General features: G+C 41.7%; 2 protein-coding genes across 8 annotated transcripts in view; one reads left to right on the forward strand and one right to left on the reverse strand.

The window, feature by feature from the left end:
- PACS2 (phosphofurin acidic cluster sorting protein 2) overlaps positions 1-8927 on the forward strand; it is a 76752-nt gene extending 67825 nt beyond the window's left edge. For all 7 annotated transcript variants that reach the window (XM_044271530.1, XM_044271532.1, XM_044271534.1 and 4 more), the window contains exons 20-25: positions 1565-1607; positions 2493-2535; positions 2918-3053; positions 3619-3845; positions 4792-4905; positions 6344-8927. In XM_044271530.1, coding sequence (XP_044127465.1) covers positions 1565-1607; positions 2493-2535; positions 2918-3053; positions 3619-3845; positions 4792-4905; positions 6344-6462 — 682 coding nt within the window. In that variant the 3' untranslated portion in view covers positions 6463-8927. The remainder of the gene's footprint in view (positions 1-1564; positions 1608-2492; positions 2536-2917; positions 3054-3618; positions 3846-4791; positions 4906-6343) is intronic.
- Positions 8928-20549: 11622 nt separating this feature from the next.
- Positions 20550-23954, reverse strand: part of LOC122921385 (metastasis-associated protein MTA1-like) — a 63249-nt gene continuing 59844 nt past the window's right edge. The window contains 2 exon segments of the mRNA XM_044271364.1: positions 20550-21165; positions 21167-21272. Of these exon segments, the coding sequence (XP_044127299.1) occupies positions 21130-21165; positions 21167-21272 (142 nt within the window). The 3' untranslated portion in view covers positions 20550-21129.

Consider the following 23954-nt stretch of genomic DNA (forward strand, 5'->3'; position numbering starts at 1 on the left):
TTCTGGGGTTTAGCACCTGTACGGCAGCTGCTGACGTCCCATGGAGTCGCCCCAGTCACACACCTATGCCCGTGCTTTGAGTCCTTAAAAACAAATGTTTATCATTGGTGGAGCGGTGGTGCACAAAAAGCCTTATGCAATAAAATAAAAAGAAGCATTTCTCAGGATTAGAGGACTGGATGATCACAAGCTACAGTAATATTTCTGGACATCTACCCTATATGGCGGTATACTGATTTTAAACCTGATTTTTAGAGATGAGACACTCCCCTTAACTGCTAGCAGATAAGAGACATCTTGTTGAAGGTTCTGAAAGTTCCTCTATAAATAACCTTCCAAGCAACATCTGAGAGGGGTGCCACCAGTGGTGGAATGTGGGGGCAACGGAGATGACTGCGGCTGCGGGGCTGCTTTTGAACGTTTTAATCCTCGTGCTTGCAGGGTCAGATCCTTTTTGAGGGTGTAAGGAATGGGCCCCTGCCTGGTTTCTGAATGTGACTGCATTGTGTTCTGTTTTGCTGTTACCAGTTTGTATCTAATGACCTTTAGCTGCCTGCTGTGGTTACTGTAACCTTCTGCCACCTCCGAGCTCGTAGACCATTGTGTGATCTAACCTAATAAATGACACTTTAGCACTTACCTTACAGTTATTTTGATAGCCTAGTTACAGTAAGAAATAGAATTAGGTTTCACTAATTATTTTTTTCTTTATCCTCCAGTTTTTATTCTGGATTTAACATTGTTGACATTTTGCACATGTAAAGGTCCTGTTGACTTGTGATTTTTTTTTTTTAAAGGCTATGTACACCTTTGGGGGCAATTTTTTATTATTGCACTGGACTCATTTTGAGCTAAAATAATTTTTTTTATTGGTCTTTGTTATAAATATGCCGTCCTTTTTTTCTATACAGAGCTGACATAATCTAATAGCAGCCTATGGATTTTCAGTCTTTTCCGTCATTTGGGGAGCTGAGGAACTCCTTATCTCTGCTCTCTGACCTCAAACACTCATTTAAGCTATATTCTTATCAGTAAGATAAGAACTGAGCTATAATGAGTGTTTATGACCTCTCAGTAGCTGGTTTATTAGATGACTGGGACAAAGGGAAAGTACCAGTCACACAGCTAGCAAAAATTGCTAAAATGTTTAGCCAAAAATGGGTAATATGCAATCATAAAAAATAAAAAAAATTGCCTCCGAAGATGTAATTTAGAGGCTATGTATGTTTGTAAAACTCTAACATCATGCTTTTGCATGTTTCCTACAATGTTCCAAAAATTCATGATTAGGACTCAAGTTGCATTACAGGTTTATGATGAATAGAGCCATAGTAGGATTTCTGTAAGTTCACACTGGAATACAGAGGGTTTTTTTTCCTGTTGGATTTTGTATGAATCGAAAGAAAGAAAAAAACAAAACGTGGGATAGTTCCCATGGCAGGGAGACGGTGCAGTGTGGAGCTACTTTGTAGAAAGGATCAGGCAGTATAAATGTCATGTTCAGGTGAAATTCATTGGTTAAAAAAATTGTTTAATTTTTATTTATTTTTTAATCCTCTTTTAGTCCTGATGAGGATTCCTCACAGAAATTCATACCTTTTGTTGGTGTAAGTATATCTGGGGTATATAAAGCCTGATCTTATGTAAGATGTTTTGGAACTCACCTTTCTGCTTTGATCCTTGCATGACTTTCACCGGTTTTCTTTTACTCTGGAAGAAAATGTCCATCCTTCACTGCTGGTGGCATACTCACGATAAAGGCAGACCACACCACTGTTAGAAAGCAGGCATAGTTCAGGCTTGGGCCCCTGACATGAGGATTACAGCATTTTCCTTCAGCCACCACTAGGGGAGCTCAGAGCAAATAGATTTTTCTTTACACCCCTTAAATGGTAACTGTATAAGTTCATGTACACAAAGCTCCCTCTAGTGGTGGCTGCAGGCAGCCAGTTTTAGCATGCACTATGTAAAAGTCTGGTATAAATCTTTTGTTCAGAATGAGTATTGTAGTTATAAGGCACTTGTTCCACTTCTTCCGACATAGAAGTGAGGAGGTTTATTTGATCAATAAAAATGATTTGATAAAAAAAAAAACTGAGGAGTGCAACTTTGTAAAACTTAAATTCCTCAACTTTTCTACTTAAAAATGTGTTGTAAAATAAATTCTGCCCCCTGCTGATATGCCAGTATCCCCCTTGCTGTGCAGTAAATATATCTCTCACACTGCATCAGTGTTAGCAGAGCTCCCCTATAAGATCCTTGGTCCCGCAGAGACTTTTTGTAATCTGTACAGGCCTTGCCCATGACAGTGGAAGCTATGTACTAGTTATACAGGGAGAATGTCTATACAGGGATATGGAAACGCAGTGCTAGGTTAGGTCATGAAGAACCGGAACAATTAGTATGACAGACAATTGGTGATCATGGCAAATTAACCTTTAAAGCACCGCAGCACCTATCTATATAAAGGTCCTCTTATCTGTTTTTTATAGGTGGTAAAAGTTGGTATTGTGGAGCAGTCGTCTGCAACCTCCGGTCAGTATGCAGTATTTCTGAAACGTGGTTTCATAAAGAGAGATTCTGGTTTATCAAAAGGGCCGATTGTGCCCCGAAACACTGTTTTGTGAGACCGATTTTGACAATGAAGAACAATCTGGAAAGCTGGCGCCTTTTGATAACCCAGTACCCTTGGTACCACATAGTAAATAAAAGATGCCGGCACATGTTACTGCACGACAGTTGAAGTGAATATTTAGTTCTAGCTTTCCAGCAGCCTCTTGTCACATAGTCGATAGGGTTGAAAAATGACACCGGTTCATCAAGGCCAAGCTGTAATCCGACTGTGTGAGCTGTATGGTGTATATCTTGGAGCCTGACTGGGATTCTGTGTAACGATCTCTGATCTGCTTCCTAACAGGAGATTCAGATGATGCTGCTCCGTCCGGCTCCACTGTACTGTCATCCACTCCCCCCTCTGTGTCGCCAGCTATCAAGGAAGCCTCTCCGACTCCTCCGTCCTCTCCTTCTGTTACAGCTGGATTTTCTTCGCCCAGGTAAAAAAAACTAATTCACATTGGAGGATAAATCCAGGGAGCAATTTGTGCGTTATCATACCGCCCAGCGACATAGGGTGTAAGATGAGCTGTCGTGCAAACATCATTTGTTTAAAGAGGATCTGTCACCTCTCCTGACATGTCTGGTAATAAAAAAAACTTGGGAGTCCACATAAAATACCAGTTCCTCTGTTATTCCTCTTGGAAACGTGTGACTAAATTGACAACAGGGTGTTACCATTCCCTGTATCAATACGGAGTGTCGACAAAGTCTGTGTAGGGAGATGCCTGTTTAATAAGGATCCCAGTTGTCTATTCATACATTTCCAGGTGAACTATCAGAGGGGCAGCGTAAGTCCTAAGAAAAAGATGTATTCTCCTTAAAATAAAAAAAAATACAAGTATTTACTAAAACAGACCTGTCAGGAAGATGATCGGTTTTAGGTAACATTACAGTAGCAGAGACATTGGAGAATGGGTCAATAGCACTTCTGGTCATAAATACCCAACATATGAGTCTCAATCTGAAAGGTTAAAAATATCCTTTATTTTTTTTTTCCCCCAGCCAAAGCCCTGGGGGTGAACTCATGGGGCTTCAGTTGGATTACTGGATAGCAGCCCCGGTCACTGAGAAGAAGAAGGAGGCTGAGAAAAGGGAATCTACATCCGCTAAGAACACTTTAAAATGCACTTTTCGCTCGCTGCAGGTCAGCAGGCTCCCCAACAGTAACGATGTCCCCGCTGCTCCCACCATGTCCATGACCGTTGTCACAAAGGAGAAAAACAAAAAAGGTAACCGGACCATTTACAGCTGGTGGAGATACAGGACACATCCTGGACTTTTTAATTAGCATTCTTTAAAGGGAGTCTGTCACCACATTTGAGCATATTAGACTGATCAAATAGCGTTATATGTGCCACCGAGAACTTAAAAGTTCAATTTTGGCTGAAAGAAAACTCCATTAGATACAACAAAGGTACCGCTATTTGATCAACCTAATATGCTCAAATGTGGTGACAGACTCCCTTTAACATTGGCTGATAGTTTTCTGAGAACCGGCCGGATTTCAGAAAACTCCTTTATCATGCTGGATATAAAAAAAATTTAAGAACGTGTACCTGGTAACTGTGCACTAGGGTAAGATAATATGTGGGGGTGAGCGCCTCCTAACCCCCTAGAGAATCCAAATTTACCATAAATTTTAAGGCTTGGAACACAAAAGAATAAGAGCAACACCATTTTGGCATACAGCTTGCGAAAGGCCTGGTTAGCTGAAACGTTGCTGCTGTTGTGCTCCATCTTAAACCCCGAGATGCCACATGACCGTATCAACCAGTCCTGGCACTGTGTTCATGTGAACAAACCATAAGTACCAGGAATAGGAGCAGGTCGGAATTCACCCAGATCTCAGAAAACCCCTTTAACAGTTGGCCCATGTACATTGGGGGCTTGCAGAATCTGCATTGTTTAGGATAACTGACATTTTAGGGTGCACTCACACGTGGCGGTTTTCCTGTATGCCAATCTCTCCAATTATATCAATGGGAATTGAACCTGCAGTGGAAAACTGTACAACAAAATCCGTGGTGAAATCAAACTTATGTCTTTATTCTTTGTTACCCGTTTATGTGCATTAATCTGTACATTATTGAAATGCTGCGACATAAACACCCGTCTTCTGAAATCTTCCATAGTCACCTGGTCCTGTGCAGTAACACTCACTTTATTATCTTCCAGTTATGTTTTTGCCTAAAAAGACTAAAGACAAAGATGTAGAATCTAAATATCAATGCATTGAAGGAATCAGCAGATTGATTTGCACAGCGAAACATCAGCAGAACATGCTCAGAGGTATGGAGTCTCTTCTGGTAATCATTTAGTGTGGACCTTCCATCTTCTTGATCATTGAAATCTGATTACCAGTGTCCTCACTTGTGTCCCACCAAGATGAGTGTCATCTTACATTTCAGGCATCAGCTTAAAGGGGGGTCTCTGGGAATACCCATTTATCTGCAAGTGCCGACAGCCTGCCTTTGGAAACAAATTATCCATACCTGTTTTCTGCCAGTGCTTCATGATCAGTCACAGGCTCCACTGCACTGGCTTTAGCAGTGATGTGGCAAAAAGGAGCACGTCGCCTCTGAAACCAGTCATTGGCTGCAGTGGAGCGTGTGACCTTGGCCCTGCAGCACTGGAAGAAAACAAGCTGGGGACTTGCCCATGGCCACAGTAGGAAACAATTAAGTATAAATCTTCTGTTTCTGAAGGCAGGCTGTGGGCAACTGCTGAAAAATTTGAATTCCTGGAGAAAAACCTTAAAGGGAACCTGGCACTTAGTTTTGGGCTATTAAAACAACAACATCATGACTATGCAGCTGGGGTTTACTGTCCCTGCAAAAAAAAATGCAAACTTACCAGGAGAAGAGTGTAGGACTCTCCATTAGAATGAGGGCATATGAAGTCAAAGACGATGCACCTTGCTTCATTATGCATGTACTGCGTATCCAACACAATGTGAATTGAAGCGAGGCGCACAGACCTATCCTTCGGCACAGTGTGCCCCTGGTAAGTTTATTTACCATTCTTTACCGGGACAGATGGGTTTGGTACCCTAAACCCCAGCTGGTATTATGGCATGCGGGTGGTTTAGTAGCCCCAAATCAGGTCAATGTTTCCCTTTTAAAGGGGTGCTCCCAAGAAAGGGGTTGTTTGACTTCAGCAAATGGCATTTATCATGTAGATAGAGTTAATACAAGGCACTTACTAATGTATTGTGATTGTGGATATTATTTCCTTTGGTGGCTGGATTTCTCCATCACATTATACACTGCTTGTTTCCAGGGATTATGACCACCCTGCAATCCAGCAGCAGGGACTGTGCATGCACACTATAGGAAAAGGAGCTGGCCTATGTGCAGTATTGTGGTCCCTCCACCACAGAGGCCGGTGCTTTTTCTTGTAGTGTTGAAGCACGGCCACCACTGCTGGATTGCAGGGTGGTCTGTAGCCATGGAAGCAAGCGAGCAGTGTATAATGTGATGGAAAAATGAATCTAGCCAGCAAAGGAAGCAATATGGATAACAATACATTAGTAGGTGCCTTGTACTAACTTTCTCTATATGATGCATGCCACTAGCTGAAGTGAGACTAGCTACGACAGTGTTAAGAGGTAGAGAGCCCAGGATGGAGATCACTGGTGTAAATGCCTTCCCAATAGGTGCTATAGGAGTGTTACTTAGCATGACCACACACATAAACCTTTACTGTCTGTTGTTTCCTTCTACATCAGTGCTCATTGATGGTGTCGAATGGAACGACGTGAAGTTCTTCCAGCTGGCAGCACAGTGGTCGTCTCATGTCAAGCACTTCCCCATCTGTATATTCGGACACTCAAAATCCAACTTCTAGCCTTTTGCTGCAGAGGTCGTCTTTTCAACACTACTTCTCAAAATCCTGGGTCTCTGGATATCACACACTAACTTGTGCCAACGACTCTTTCCAGCAGAGAACCATCCAGTTACTCCCTTTTGCATCTTTTTTTTTTACTATTGTGTTATTATTGCTCAATTTATTTAAAGCTAAGCTTGAAGTTACATTTTTTTTTTTTTTTTTTTTTTTGTATTTGTAATGTTACATCCGAGGGAGTACATTTTTTTTATTTAAAAAAAATAAGGAAACTGAAAAGTCTTAACTACACTCTCAGCAGAAAATGTTGGTACTTTAAAGGCTGCAAAAGCAAATGCACTGCTTATACGGTGTTACATGATAGATGAATAACTAGTGTGAGTGATGGATTAAAGGGAACCCGTCATTAAATTGTGGTTACTACATAGAGCCAGTTTTCCCTATGTGCCATGCAGTGAGAGCTTCTGCACTTGGCCATAGTAATTCTAGCACAATGCACTATGTAAGAAAAAAATCTGACAGATTCTCTTCTTTACATAGCTGTAGATGAGGCATGTGTTCCCTTTCTCAATGTAAAAGGCCACCCAAACTGTGTAATACACAGAGGATGTAGCTGAAAAAACAGATATAGATATATATCTTTCTTGCTGCCCGCAACCACCTCTAGAGGGTGCTTAGTGGATACAGTTTACACATTGAGCTCAGTAATATAACCAAAATCTCTTGAGATCATAGTGGCAGCTAAAAGGCACTACTGATGAAATAGAAATAAAAAAAACATTTTCTATGTAGAGAACTCGGCCCAAAAAAATAAATGGAGTCTAATGAGATATTCCAGTTTCATGTTCTAAGGCAGGCATCCTCAAACTGCGGCCCTCCAGCTGTTGTAAAATTACAACTCCCACAATGCCCTGCTGTAGGCTGTTCGGGCATGCTGGGAGTTGTAGTTTTGCAACAGCTGGAGGGCCGCAGTTTGAGGATGCCTGTTCTAAGGATAGGTTATCAGTTTCAGATTGAAGGGGCCATGGCACGCCGCAGCCCCTTCTAACTGATAAACAAGGGTGCTGAGAGTCGACCCTCCACCAATCTAAAATTGATGACCTAACCTCATCGATTTTATAAAACCAGAATACCCCTTTAAGGCCTTACAATATATTCTGAAATTATTCGGCACAGATATTGGACCTAAAAACATTAAAAGGGATTTAGAAGAGGAAATAATCCAAATACATGGGAACAGTGACCTCTGCTACCGCTGTGTGAATAAGCATACGCCTGATTATAGGCTGTGGGGATAAAAAGCTACCCCTGTACGTGGTGTGACCGATCCTCTGCCCGTTACATTATCTGTGCAGGCCATTACATGGTTTAACACTGAAAGAAGCCACATACCTTACTGCCTGGGTTCAAGCAAAAGGACAAATTGGTCATTAAAATCTAAAAAAATACAACTAAAAACTCTCCCCCTATTTATACTTCCTATATTTATATTTAACAGTGTGAGGGTTTATTCATAGATGCAAATGTCATTCATCTGTCGACAAAACCACTGAATTCCTTGCGCACACCGATTTACACTCCACTTCGTATAGGGTTAGATGTAGCGGTAGTTTGTACATTAAGGCTAACACAAGAACTCACTCTCTTGGTACGATTTGTGGGTTCACATTTAATATTTTCAGATCTTCCTCCCCGAGTATGGACGTTAAACATCCCGATAACTCACCTGCTCATCGTGGAGCCTTCGTGTTGATTCACGGGTTTGCGTTGACACGTGTCCTGGCCAGCTTTTTAGGAATTGCTCATTTGAATGTAATACGGCAATCACGCCATTGAATGACTTGCATTTCTGAAAGAGCGGACATCTAGAACTTAACGATGTGATTAACGCTGTACGTACCAGAGCTTTTACAGAAGGATTATCACATATTCCTTTAGGGTTGTAGTGTGAAAGGCCATGGGTATGGTACAGACATGTTCTTGGATGTGTTGCAGTGTGATTTTCGAGCTGACAAAGTCTAACCCACCAGCACTTCCAAAATTTCTGCTAAAGGGAACTAAACCATGATTGTCTGGGGTAGAAGAAGAATGTAAAAACATGGCTGCTTCCTTTCCAAATCGACGCCTCCCCTGTCCATGGGTTGGGGTCTGGTGCCACTCGTTCTGAAATAAAGCAGCCATATTTTTAATCTTGATCCACCCCATAACTTTATTTCCATTGTACTTAAGAGCAGAAAATAGCACATTTTAACCACTCGCTGGAATCTTCCTAGCAGTAAGTGTGAGATCACACTGCAAATCATCCACGTATTCAGTTTACCCGGAATACACTTTTTTTTACAGTGATGGATGACTAGTTAGGCTGTTGTAGCAGTAAAGGGGCAAAAACACCTTTACACCTAAAATGTTCACATCTCCCATAAATATCTCTGAAGTTGCTTCCCTTTGAATAAAACTTACTGACAATACTCAGGTTGAACATTGTTTTTGTTTCTTTAAAGCATACTTATTATAATTAGTTTTCTGTATGATGTGCCCAAAGTATCCATGAGCATCATGGAGGGTAGAGGATAAGGACAGTATGGGTACAACGTGATGGGGGCCGTATTGGCTCCCTGCCTTCAGGTTGTGGGTGGTATTGCAGCTCTGTATTATTCACTTTAATGGAGCACAACCCATGGAGCGGTGTGGTGCTGTTTCGTCAGGAAAATAGCAATGATTTAGTATCCTCTGTGCTCATTCTGGGTTTAGGAGTCCAGTGGGCGTGCCCTAATTAGTGATTGACACTTCTCTCTGTATGTGTGCCCACAGCGAGGAAGTCTGTGAATCAGGATACCCGCTGGAGTCCTTAGCCGAGAGAGAGAGAGCAGAGATTTACATATCAATCTGATCAGCTCCGCTGTCTGCTGGTAGATTTATGGAGTATCGATAGCATATGCCATACATGTCCCCAGTTTGCACTTGCTCATATCTCAAGGACAGAAGTAAATGGAGAGCATAGCCACCCTCCATTCACAACTGTGAGATTTCCAAAAGACCTCACCCAGCAGACATTTCGGCCATGAATATCCCAGAAGGGACAACCCTTTTAGGCTGGGTTCACACCTGAGCGTTTTACAGCGCGTACGATCACGCTGTAAAAACGCCCCAAGAAGTACATGAGCTTCTTTGGGGCGTCTGGTCGCGCGTTCCCGTACATAGACTTCAGCGGGAATGCGCGACAATAGGTGTTTGCTTGTCTCTGTATGCGCGATTGCAAACGCCCGTACAATCGCGCATACAGAGCGCTTCATCGCGAACGCTCAGGTGTGAACCCAGCCTTGAGGAGCACATGTATACCTTGAGATCTGGAGCAGTCTAGGTTATACTTAGCTTGTATACCACAACACCAGCCCCATTTTATATTGTTATTTTAAGATTAACCCCCAGAGTAGCAATGTTAAAAGCAAATAACTTTCTCTACAATGATAAATGAAAATACAAGGAACTTACTAATATATTGTTATTATCCATATTACTTCCTGGTTTGATTCATTTTTCTGTTACATTATACACGGCTAGTGTTGAGCGTGAATATTCAAATATAAAAAATTTTTGCGAATATTTCAAACATAGTGCTATAAATTCGATATTTCGAATATTCTTTTTTTTTTATTGTTATATTTTTTTCTTTCCCACTTCCCTAAAGTAGTTCTTACCTGCCCTTAGGACTCCTGGCTGCTCCAGTCAGTGCCCGTTGCTGCTTCTGCCGACTTCCGTGCTCATGGAGCGTCCCCATCACCATGGGAACGTCTCCATATACTAGAATGTACTGTCGGATTTGAGAATTACGTTGAAATCGCAATTCAATTAATTCAAGTTATAATAATCGAATTGCGATTTCAACTTGGACCTTGCTTTTACTATGGTTGGCTTGGTAGAATTAGCGAATATGACAAATGTATTCATCATATTCCTCAAAACAAAGATAACAAAGTATTCTCCATCTTCGTTTTAGCTACCTATTCGCCAACTTCGCTAATTCTAGCAATCAAATAGGAAAGCTGACTATAGAGACAGCTAAGTTGACGAATATGGAGCTAAAATGAAGATGGAGAATACATTCGTCATATTCGCTAATTCTATCAAGCCAACCACAGTAAAAGCAAGGTCCAAGTTGAAATTGCAATTCGATTATTATAACTTGGTTTAATCGCATTGCGATTTCAACTTGGACCTGGTTTACTATGGTTGGCTTGGTAGAATTAGCGAATATGACGAATGTATTCGTCATATTCCACAAAACGAAGATAAAGTATTCTCCATCTTCGTTTTAGCTACCTATTCGTCAACTAATTCGTCTGCTAATTCTAGCAATCAAATAGGAAAGTTGACTATAGAGACAGCTGTTTTTAATTCGCTATGCGATTATATTACTTTGCTTTTTTTATTTTTATAAATAGAATAATTATAATACTTGATAATTATTATATTTATTAAAAAAAAGCAAAGTAATATAATCGCAATATATGTTAGTTTTGAGGAATATGACGAATATATTCATCATCTTTGCTAATTCTAGATATCAAACCAATAGGAAAGTAGCCTTAAGTTACAATCGCAATACGCATAATAATCGCAATAACTAGAAAAATGACGAATATTCTAGCGAATATTCACGAATTTCGTCAAAATCGAATATGGCACCTCCTGCTCATCACTATACACGGCTCGTTTCCATGATTATGACCACCCTGTAATCCAGCAGCGGTGGTCGTGTTTGCACACTATAGAAAAAATCATCGGCCTATGTGCACTCCCACAGTCCCGGCCACCAGAGAGGTCAGCACTTTTTCCTATTGTGCGCAAGTAGGGTGGTTGTAACCATGGAAACGAGCAGTGTATCATGTGATGGAAAAATGAACCAAGCCAGCAAAGGACGTGATATGGACATATGGACAATCACAATACATTAGTAAGTGCCTGGTATTAACTTTGACTTCAGCATCTGGCATTTACCATGTAGATAGACAGCCCCTTTAGGCCGAATGCACACGGCCGTGAGCGGTCCGTGGTATCCTGGCCTGGATTCCTGCTGACAGCAGGAGCGCACGGCGTCATTGGTTGCTATGACACCGTGCGCTTCATGCGCGGCATGAAGCGCACGATGTCATGGCAACCAATGAGGCCGTGCGCTCCTGCTCTCAGCAGGAATCCAAGCCAGGATACCACGGACCGCTCACGGCCGTGTGCATTCGGCCTTAATCTTATATCTCGAACATTTCAATCAGTACACTGAATGCTTCAGACAATGTAAAAGTGAATGCTTTTCACACTGGTATTATAACATATTGACAAGGAACCCTCAATTGCATGCTGTAGCTAATAAATTCTCCCAATGGTCGGCTAGTGTAAAGGGGCCTTTAGAATATTGCTAATGCTTGTGATAAAGTGCTGCAGATTACCTGATGAACAAGCGAAACGTTCATTCATTGGGACATATTGATTTAGGTGTCCACACAAATGTTCATGTTTGCTGGCAGCAGATTGTGCCGTCGGCTAACAACGATTCTCCATGGGGATGAGTAATGGCAGCAGCGTTCGCTCCTTTCCACTGAAGAGCAGGTGATTGCAGGGAAGGAACGCTTCCTTCCCAACAATTATCTGCGCAATTGTACAGGGGCTGTGAGGAAAAGACTCCTCTGTCCCAAGAAGAACAACACAGATAAGTCTGCAGAATGAATGTACCCAAGTCACCATCGCTGGAGTCCACCCTCCTACCTACATGATTTAAGGAAAGAACCACTTAATGTAAAGAAAATGGAATAAATGTGTTTTAGGTTTCTAATTATACAATTTCATTGTGTAGTCTGTCTTTGCTGCCCCGGGCATGGACTGATCACCGAGTTCAAGCATAACCAAAGCATTAGCGTGCCTACACACACTGCAGATTTTGTTGCACCTGAACGGGGCGGCAAGCACACGGATTTCTGCAAAGTGAGTGGAACTGGGGCGGCAAAAAAATTCACAGCGTGTGAAGGCACCCTCATAAAGAGAAATCTAGACAGCTCACTCCATCCAGGACTCCGTATAGGACTTAGCCCCTAGTACCTTCAGTGGGAAAAAAAAGAAGAGGAGTAAATTAATGTATAGCATGCAAGTTGCACTCCTAGGCATAAACGCAAGAAACACTATAAATATAGAAAGAATGTCAATGATTTTTACTGTAAATAAATAATTGGACACCTAATAAAATTCTCTAAAACAGAAGTAAAAACTATCACCTGTGGACCTAAAAAAAAAAAAAAAAGGGTACAGACCGGTCAAATAAACTAGACACGTTTCAGGGCTCCTGTCCCCTTCTTGAGTCACTTGTGAATAGCATAAATCTGAGGCAAACTAGATTGGATATACGCCAGTCACAAGAGCTCTGAAAGACATCATGATTGTTATAGCCAATATGGCCTTTTATTCCCATTGGAGTTTATTTGGTCGCTCTGTACTTATAACTGGCAATGTCTCTGCATCGCTGTGTTGCTTGAGGACATTCGTGTCTATTTTTGCCCTGGTTACAGCAAATACTGTAAAACTAAGGATCCCCCGTACAATATAGATCACTGCGCATGTGTCACTATTCTGAAGGATTTCACAGGCTCACCTACATCAGAGAGTAGTAAGTAATTAGCACAGGGACAAACACGTCTATCAAACCAGAGGTGCATAAAATACTATGGGGAAGATTCATCAAAACTGGCTTAGTTGCCCATAGCAACCAATCAGATTGCACCTTTAATTTTTCACAGCCACTTTGGTGTACAGAAAAACGGACTCATATGCCTTTTATTTGCCAGTTCTGAAAAATCTCCCGCATTGTCTAAGCACTGGTGGCATTCATATTTCTCACCATCGATGGAGGACAACAAACCATAACGAGGTGATTTGTCTCCCATTAACCTCTATGAAGGTGAAGCTAAATTGAGCAGTATAGATAAGATTTTCAGGTACATTTTAATTTTCTGAAGGCAGCACATCACATTTTTTTTTAAACCCTTAAAGAGGACCTTTCATCAGAAAAAAAGTGTGTGCAATTCTTATACTACCTTATTGGGCTGCTGCCACTGATGTCCAGACACTTTTTTTTTTTCAAAAGGACCCCCAGTTCGCTCATCGCCTCATATGCAAATGAGGCGACTTGGTTATATAGTAGGCGTTGACATTTTAGTTCTGGGCGCGGTTATCTTCTCCCTGGCAGCGAGCGCATCCAATCACAGCGCCCCGCTCTTAGCCAGGGAGAAGGAGCTCAAGTTCTCGCACTCGGTCCAGATGTCTACAAGCTACGAGAACTTGAGCTCCTTCTCCCTGGCTAAGAGCGGGGCGCTCCGATTGGATGTGCTCGCTGCCAGGGAGAAGATAACCGCGCCCAGAACTAAAATGTCAACGCCTACTATAACCAAGTCGCCTCATTTGCATATGAGGCGACGAAACAAGTGTCCGGACATCAGTGGCAGCAGCCCGATAAGGTAGTATAAGAATTGCACACACTTTTTTCTGATGAAAGGTCCTCTTTAATGGAAACAGAAGAGACAATTAATTCACAATAAAACTATTAATAAACTTTAATTAGTTCACTGAAGTTCGGGTTATAATGGAAAATAATAGCATTCTTTAATTCAGAATGCTAAGTAAAAGGTCCATTGTGGGGTTAAAAAACAAAATGAAACTCACCCGCGCAGCTGGGCTCGTCTTCTTTCAGGACTTGGCTGGAAAAGGACCTTCGGTGACATAATCGCGCTCAACATCAGCACAGGTCCTGCTGAATTAAGATAGAAGGTGATTACGTCACCAAAGGTCCTTTTGCAGGTCCAGAAAGAAGAAGCGAGAAGAGGATGCCGGCTGCGCGATCAATTGGAACAGGTAAGTTAATTTTTTCTTATTTCTTAAACACCTCAATCTACATTTTACTAAGCATTCTGTATTAAGAATGATAATATTTTCCCTTATAACCATGTTATAAGGGAAAATAATACAGGGAATACACTTTAATGGGGTCTGGGGTTGCTTTCATCCCTAGCAACCATGCGTGAAAATCGCACTGCATCCACACTTGCTTGAGAATATAGAACACACTGCGATTTTCACACAACGCACAAGTGATGTGTGAAAATCACCGCTCATGTGAACAGCCCCATAGAAATGAATGGGTCCGGATTCAGTGCGGGTGCAATGCGTTCACCTCATGCATTGCACCCGCGCGGAAAACTTGCCCGTGTGAAAGGGGTCTTAGGCTGGAGATAACGCTAGGCTTTTTAACTATTAAGCTATACCAGTAGTCCAAGGCACTAAACAGACTTGCATGCAATCTTATTTACTGCAGCTGTCACTCAATAACAAAATCTATTAATTAAAAGTGCTACAGAAAGTCTAGGTTTAGCTGGCGTCTAAGGCCACCTTCACATGGTCAATATTTATAAGCCTAAACTAAGAGACACCTACAGAGAAAATGTATATTGGAAACATTCGTGCCCCTTCTGACTAGGTATATAGCAAAAGAGGGAACCTAGGCGTAGCTGTAAGAACTAGAAAGTCACGCAAGTCCCTCAAATAAGGCTTTCGATAATGCCTTTAACAAAAAAAAAAAAAAAAAAATCGATTTCCTGTATGCAGCAAGAATGCAGGTACACATCCACTAAGTCAGTAGTGGCCTTGTAGTTGGCCTTTGTCGAAATGTCAGATTGGAAGCAGCTATTCCAAGCAAGACCAGAGTCACAGCATTATCTCCACCACATCAAGAGATATAACTGTTAGAAATAGAGTCAAGAGTGAAAGCCATTGCTCCTCTGTTAGGCCCCTTTCACACGGGCGAGTTTTCCGCGCGGATGCGCAAGTTGAACGCATTGCAACGGCACTGAATACCGACCCATTCATTTCTATGGGGCTGTGCACATGAGCGGTGATTTTCACGCATCACTTATGCGTTGCGTGAAAATCGCAGCATGCTCTATTTTGTGCGTTTTTCACGTAACGCAAGCCCCATAGAAATGAATGGGGTTGCGTGAAAATCGCAAGCATCTGCAAGCAAGTGCGGATGCGGTGCGATTTTTACGCACGGTTGCTAGGAGACGATCAGGATGGAGACCCGATCATTATTATTTTCCCTTATAACATGGTTATAAGGGAAAATAATAGCATTCTGAATACAGAATGCATAGCAAAATAGAGCTGGAGGGGTTAAAAAAAATTCAATAATTTAACTCACCTTAGTAGTCCTGTTGATCGTGCTGCCCGGCATCTTGTCTGTCTCCTTTGCTGAACGGGACCTGTGGTGACATCACTCCGGTTATCACATGGTCCGTCACATGATCTTTTACCATGGTGATGGATCATGTGATGACCGGAGTGACGTCACCACAGGTCCTGTTCAGCAAAGGAGACAGAAGAGATGCCGGGCTACGCTATCAAGTGGACTAAGGTGAGTTAAATTATTTGTAAAAAAAAAATTTAACCCCTCCAGCGCTATTGTACTATGCATTCAGAATGCTATTATTTTCCCTTATAACCATGTTATAAGGGAAAATAATACAATCTACGCGCATGTTTGGGTACCAAACATGCGCGATTTTTCTCACGCGAGTGCAAAACGCATTACAATGTTTTGCACTCGCGCTTTCCCGCAACGCACCCGCACATTTTCCTGCAACGCCCATGTGAAAGGGGCCTTATGCTTCCTAAAAATACATGAATAACTTGACTAGAGATTTAACATTCCACTTGTAAAATATCCCCACTGATAATCACTCGTAATTTATCCCAAAAATTCTAGTAGGAATAACAAAGGAACAGCACAAAGCAGAGTTCTAGGATTATTATTTCAGGAGGAAGTATGTACTGAAACACAACAGAAATGATTGTCAACAGGACCTCTATAAGAAGATTTGACAAACACCTTATAAATATAAAATGGACATTACTTGGAAAATGAAGTTCTCCTGCAGTTTCCTTTTGGCAGCTAGAACACTCCTCCAGACTTTTTTTGGTTGCTCTCTTGGGCTCATCCTTTCTTCCCTGCCAAAAAATACAAATAATTATGGCAATTGTGATTTATGGCATTTCCCAAAATGAGAGGTCTGACCGGATCCTCTGGTGCACGAGCTGACGAAGTATGAATACAGACACTGGGGGTCATTTATTAAGGCCAGTGTTTTAGATGCCGGTATTCTGCCAGATTTCTATACCTTGCCAGAACACTATACCGGAAGTGACGCGGCCGCACAGGAATCGGCTGGAGGAGGGTGTGTGCGGCGCTGCGCAAGCGCACATCCACTGGATTAGCAAAAAATCATTGCAGCGCCACAGGAGAAGGACTTCATGCGTGAAACCGTACACCGTGCGTGCGCACTTAGGGGTAGGTAGATTTTCCAGCGCAAAATATTCCATCAGATCTCCCTACCCCTGAGTGCGCAAATCATACAGAGCAGTTCATCCTTACCGCAGAGCTGAGTGCAGAATATCGAGGTGACCACATAGCAGAGTTGAGTGCGGGATATTGGGAGACACCGCAGGGCTGAATGCTGGATATTGGGGTAATAGCCCGCACTCAGCTCTGCTATGTGGTGACCTTCATATTCTGCACTCAGCTCTGCGGGAAGGATGAATTGCTCCGTATGATTTATGCGCGCGTGCGCACTCAGAGGTAGGGAGATCTGATGGAACATTTTTCGCAGGAAAAACTACCTACCCCAAAGTGCGCACGTGCTGTGTACCGTTTCGCGCATGAAGTCCTTCTCCCGCGGTACTGCAATGATTTTTTGCTAATCCAGTGGATGTGTGCTTGCAGCGCCACACACACCCTCCTCCAGCTGATTCCTGTGCGGCCGCGTCACTTCCGGTATAGTGTTCTGGCAAGGTATAGAAATCTGGCAGAACACCGATCTTGATATCCCCCATAGCTGGCGGTGGAAATAGGCCCCGACCTCTATGTAACTTTGGATCCACCACAGCTTCTTATTGTGATACAGCTTCCTTGCTGTCTTACATTTAGACCATTTTATACGGCTAAACCAGGCATAGAAAATGGTAAATACCTGCCAGCCTGTCCCCTTTTGTTAGACCTGACATGAACAGGGAAAAGTTTCAGATTGCCGCGCAAAGGATCTTTGCTCCCCAATCTGCGCCAGAAATAAGTCTAATATAGGTGTATTTCTGGTTAGGAAATGACCCCCACTGTCTTGTATAAAGATATACACTTTGATGGGCATGTCCTCCAAATCGCACACGTACATTTCAGTTGCTTTCACGTCATTTCCACAATCTAGCTTCCACCGCTAGCTATACTACCCATGCCGTCTCCAGACACAGTTCAAAACAAGGGGAAAGCAAAACCCACCTAGAAGAGAGCTTCAGACAGAGAGGCTTGATTACCAGAAATCATCCAACAGGATCCACCATACCACATTTAGATGAGGTCCTGCAGACCTGGAAATTTTGCAAGCAAAAAGTTGACATTCTGCTTCAGTTTCTCTCTTCTTAAAGGGATATGTCCTAATGGATGCAGGTATCACCTCTGGGACATGCATCTATCTTGAGAGACGGGGGGACTGTTTGCTGGTTGCAGTGTATGGAGAGGTGGCCGCTCACAAATAGTTCCCTCCATTCACTTCTATAAGGCTGAGTTCACACGGGTGAGATTTCCGCGCGGATGCGATGCGTGAGGTGAACGCATTGCACCCGCACTGAATCCGGACCCATTCATTTCTATGGGGCTAGGCACATGAGCGGTGATTTCCACGCATCACTTGTGCGTTGCGTGAAAATCACAGTATCTTCTATATTGTGCGTTTATCATGTAACGCAGGCCCGATAGAAGTGAATGGGGCTCCGTGAAAATCGCAAGCAAGTGTGGATGCGGTGCGGTTTTCACGCATGGTTGCTAAGATGACAGTCTATTCACTGTATTTTTTTCCCTTATTACATGGTTATAAGGGAAAATAGCATTCTTTAATACAGAATGCTTAGTAGAAGGTCAATTGAGGGTTTAAAAAAAATAACTCACCTCCTCCTCTTGATCGCGTAGTTGCCGATCTCTTCTTACTTCTTTAATTATGAGCTGCCGGCTAAAGGACCTGTGGTGACGTCACATCACATGGTCCATCACCACGGTGATGGACCATGTGATGAGCTCAGTGATGTCCCCACAGGTCCTGAAAAAAGAACAGGAGACCGGCAGCTACGCGATCAATTGGAGGAGGCGAGTTAATTTTTTTTTTAACCCTCAATTGACCTTGTACTATGCATTCTGTATTAAAGAATGCTATTATTTTCCCTTATAACCATGTTATAAGGGAAAATAATAACATCTACACAACCTTGAACCCAAACCTGAACTTCAGTGAAGAAGTTCAGGTCTGGGTACCACATTCAGTTTTTTATCACACGCGTGCAAAAGGCATTGCACCCGCGCAATAAAAACTGAACAACGGAACGCAATTGCAGTCAAAACTGACTGCAATTGGGTACCTACTCGCGCGGGTTTGCCGCAAATCACCCGGGACGCCCGTGTGAACCCAAGCCTAAGAGTCCCAAAGACAATCCAGGAACTGTGCTCGAAACCTCCATGGAGGGAAATGAAGTGCGCCTTCAGCCACCTCTCCATGCCCTGCAGCTGGCAAACAGGGCCAGAGTCAAGACAGATGTGGCTTCCAGAGGACCCTTTAACTATACAGGCAACAACAAAATGGTTGTGTTTTACAGGGCTGTATAGGAAAAGTAAAAAAGAATCCCCTCTCACTGCAGGTGAAATCATCATTTCATCTGAGCCAGCTATTTAACAGAAAAGTTACAAATGAAGGTGCACAACATAATTGCACTAAAATCGAATACTTTTTGTGTACGGTAATAAAAATAAAAAAAATGTAAAAAAGAAAATTTGGTATTGCTACAATTGGATCAAGAACTAAGAATAAAGTTTAAGGAGTTCTCTGGCCTTTGGAAAAAAATTAAATAAAAAATCCACTACAGTCAGAGGACCCCTTATTTTTACTGCACTGTAAACCGTGAAAAACAAAAAAGGGCGCAAAAAAGGCATAACTGCTATTTATTTTTAACCAGGTTTTTAAACCCCTGCTCCCTCCCCCCCCAAAAAACGCCTTGATACTGCTACATTGACAGAACAGCGGTGACATTAAAATACTTGTTTAAATAATATGTTTTTATTGTGTGAATGTATTAAAATGTTTTTTAAAAAAAACCACAACTCTATATGTATTTGGCATCGCCGTATTTGGACCAACCTGTAAAATAACGTTAAGTGGTGCTGCTAAAGATTACAACTCATCACATTAAAAATCCTGCCTGATCAGTACTGGCAAGATAAAGTGTACTATAGTGTATAAAAAAAGGAACACAGATTAATTTAAAGGGGGCTCTCTGAGGCTGTTGTTTTTTCCCATGGTCAGGGGGGGATAATATAAAGGTAAACAAAACAAAAATAATCTCATGTGTTCAGAGTGTTCCAGGAGCAGCGCTCAGTCTGCTGGACCGGAATTGTGACCTCAATCACGTGCCTATATATCAAGGTCTCTCACCTGTGGTAGTTCTAAAAGCAACAGAGCATCTGCCGATGGATTCTCACCAGCTAATCTCAATAGTGAGAAGAACGACTTGTGACTCCAGCATCTGCTCCAAGCCATTCCTTACTGATCTACTCCATGTTCTACAGATAAAACTTGCAACGTTTCGGCTATATACTAAAGCTGGTAGAACCTGGAGTAGATCAATATGGAATGGCTTGGTGGAGATGCTGGAGTCACTAGTTGTTCTTCTTACTATCTCAATCACGTGCTGCTCCTCTGAGGTCACTGATGGCCCCGCGGTGGTGATGTCCATGTAGATGGAACCAGTAGAAGCAGCGACAGCTTGGCTCTGGACGTGAAACACTCAGAACAGATGAGTTGTTTTGTTTTATATCACACCATGCCCAGCCCCATGGTTCCTATTCTTGGAGAACCCCCATAAAGGTTGAAATAAAAAAAATAGGCATACTGTAAAAACCTTACCGTGATAGTTTCTGTGTAAATCTATTGAGTTCATTGCAAAATGAATGGATTACATATGGAAACATTTTAATTTCTTTTTTTTTTTTTTTACTTTAAACGCATGTCACAAGAAGCACATTTATGTCTCGTCAGACCTCAAAATGAAATCCCATAAGTTACAGAGTTGTTGTCATTCAGTCTATAACTGCAATAAAAAAACAAAAAAAACAATAAATGGCACTTTCAAAAAGTAAAATGACACATCTTGTAGAAAGAAAGGCATCAGCAATGATACATTATTTCAAGTGTACAAAGTTTTTTTTTTTCCTATCTTTAATTTCAATTGAAATTAAACACTAAACAAGATCTGCCCAAATGTCCCTTTAACGACTTGCGTTCCCGTTTCAGTCGGCAAAAAAACAGTCACTTCGACGCCAAATAAAGAAAATAAAAATAAAATCAAATGCATAATCTACACATTTAAAAGGGAATTGAGGGAATGACTGGTTAACAAAAATTGACCAAAGGGTAACAAGTCTTTAGATTTAAATGCTTGTACAAAGCATGGAATCCTTTAAAAGATGCAAACAGCTGCAAAAGTTTTCATTTCCTCATAGTGTAAAAGTCAAGTATTGTTCGGAGAAGAAACTTCTGGTGGAGATCAGTCCTCGATAACAATTGGTTCGTCGTTGACAGGGGTGTCGCCCCGGAAGTCCCACTTGAGACTGGCAGATGACTATGTGTCGGTAAGGCCGTCTGGCAGCTCGCTTGGTTTCAGAGGACGAGAGAAGTTTGCGGGCTTTCCTGGAAGATAAAGCGAGATGGTTTTTTTTGTTTTGTTTTTACTCGTTTTTTTAAATATAGCAGAGAGCGGCAGTGTACTGCTTATCTGAACAGTCTCACTGGAAAGTAAGTGTTCCAGCTCCAATCATAATCTCCAAAGCACATGGGATAACGTAAGTTGAAGGATGGAGAAAAGAAGAATGAGAAAGGAGTAGTAAACGTCGTACCTACTGGGCCACCTGGACCCCTAACCTCTTCCTGACCTTGCCTATTTTAGCAAATCAGACAAGTGTGGTAATTACTTAGACATGGTTATACTTATCCAAGTAATTCTGAGATTGTTGTCTCCTGACACACTGTACTTCATGTTGGTGGTAAATTTGAGCCCATATATTTTATCCTAGATTTTTGGAACATTTAGAAAAAAATATTAATTTTCTAAATTTGAATTCCTCTGCTTTTCAGGGTGCATTCACACGACTGTATTTTGTGGTCCACAAATAGCGCATCTGCAAGAAATGCTGATAACGTCCGTGTTGCAGCCAATTATTATTGCTGACCCATTGTAACCATGTCTATTCTTGTCCGCAAAATGGACAACGATAGGACACGTTCTATCTTTTTTGGGGACTGCAGAATGGACATAAAAATGCGGACATCACATGGTGTGTTGTTGGCATTTTTTACGGCCCCAGTGAAACGAATGAGTCTACATCCCAAAAAAAATGCGGATCGGATACAGACCAAAAATACGATAGTGTGAATGGGGCTTAAGACGGATAGTGATACCTCATGAAATAGCTATTAATTAACCTCCTCAGCCCCGCTAGCTTAAACACCCTTAATGACCAGGCCACTTTTTACACTTCGGCACTACACTACTTTCACCGTTTATTGCTCGGTCATGCAACTTACCACCCAAATGAATTTTACCTCCTTTTTTTCTCACTAATAGAGCTTTCATTTGGTAGTATTTCATTGCTGCTGACATTTTTACTTTTTGATATTAATCGAAAATGACTGAAATTTTTTTCAAATCACTTTCTGTTGTCAATTTTTTTTAAATAAAACTACATTTCTATATAAATTTTTCTCTAAATTTATTGTTCTACATGTCTTTGATAAAAATTAAAAATAAAATGCAATAAGTGTATATTTATTGGTTTGGGTAAAAGTTATAGCGTTTACAAACTATGGTGCAAAAAAATGTATTTACGTACTTTGACTTTCTGAGCACCTGTCATGTTTCCTTCTACAATGCCCAGACAGTAGAAACACCCCACAAATGACCCCATTTTGGAAAGTAGACACCCTAAGGTATTCGCTGATGGGCATAGTGAGTTCATGGAAGTTTTTATTTTTTGTCACAAGTTAGCGGTAATTGATATTTTTATTTTTTCTTACCAAGTCTCATATCTCACTAACTTGTGACAAAAATTTTTTTTTTTTACATGAACTCACCATACCCCTCACGGAATACCTTGGGGTGTCCTCTTTCAAAAATGGGGTCACTTGTGGGGAATTTATACTGCCCTGGCATTTTAGGGGCCCTAAAGCGTGAGAAGTAGTTTGGAATCCAAATGCGTAAAAATGCCCTGTGAAATCCTAAAAGTACTCACTTTTTTGCAGCCTAGGTGCGCAAATTCCAATGTCACACACGTGGTATCGCCGTACTCAGGAGAAGTAGGGCAATGTAGTTTGGGGTGTATTTTTACATATACCCATGCTGGGTGAGTAAAAAAATTTCTCTGTAAATTGACAACTTTGTATAAAAAAATGTAAAGAGATATTTATCTCACCCAGCATGGGTATATGTAAAAATACACCCCAAACCACATTGCCCTACTTCTCCTGAGTACGGCGATACCACATGTGTGACACAATTTTTATGCAGCCTAGGTGCGCAAAGGGGCCCAAATTCCAATGAGTACCTTTTAGGAGGGCATTTTTACGCATTTGGATTCCAAAATACTTCTCACGCTTTAGGGCCCCTAAAATGCCAGGGCAGTATAAATACCCCACAAGTGACCCCATTTTGGAAAGAAGACACCCCAAGGTATTCTGTGAGGGGCATGGCGAGTTCATAGAAGTTTTTTTTTTTGGCACACGTTAGCGGAAAATGATTTTTTATATATATTTTTTTCTTACAAAGTCTCATATTCCACTAACTTGTGACAAAAAACTAAATTTTACATTAACTCACCATGCCCCTCATGGAATACTTTGGGGTGTCTTCTTTCCAAAATGGGGTCACTTGTGGGGTATTTATACTGCCCTGGCATTTTAGGGGCCCTAAAGCGTGAGAAGAAGACTAGAATCCAAATGTCTAAAAATGCCCTCCTAAAAGGTACTCATTGGAATTTGGGCCCCTTTGCGCACCTAGGCTGCAAAAAATTGTCACACATGTGCTGTGACACTTTTTTGCAGCGTTTTTCTGTCCGTCCTGGGATGCGGAATGAGACGTTCTCTGACACAATAGAAAACGGATCCGTCTCCCATTGACTTTCAATGGAGTTCATGACGGATCCGTCATGGCTATAGAAGACTTAATACAACTGGATCCGTTCATGACGGGTGCATGCAGTTGTATTATTGTAACGGAAGCGTTTTTGCCGATCCATGACAGACCCGCAAAAAAACGTTATTGCGAAAGTAGCCTAAATTCTAGAGCTATTTTGGCCTTCAAAAAAAAATTCGGATTCA

This window comes from Bufo gargarizans, chromosome 11 (genome assembly GCF_014858855.1).
Source record: "Bufo gargarizans isolate SCDJY-AF-19 chromosome 11, ASM1485885v1, whole genome shotgun sequence".
Classification (NCBI taxonomy): Eukaryota; Metazoa; Chordata; class Amphibia; order Anura; family Bufonidae; genus Bufo; species Bufo gargarizans.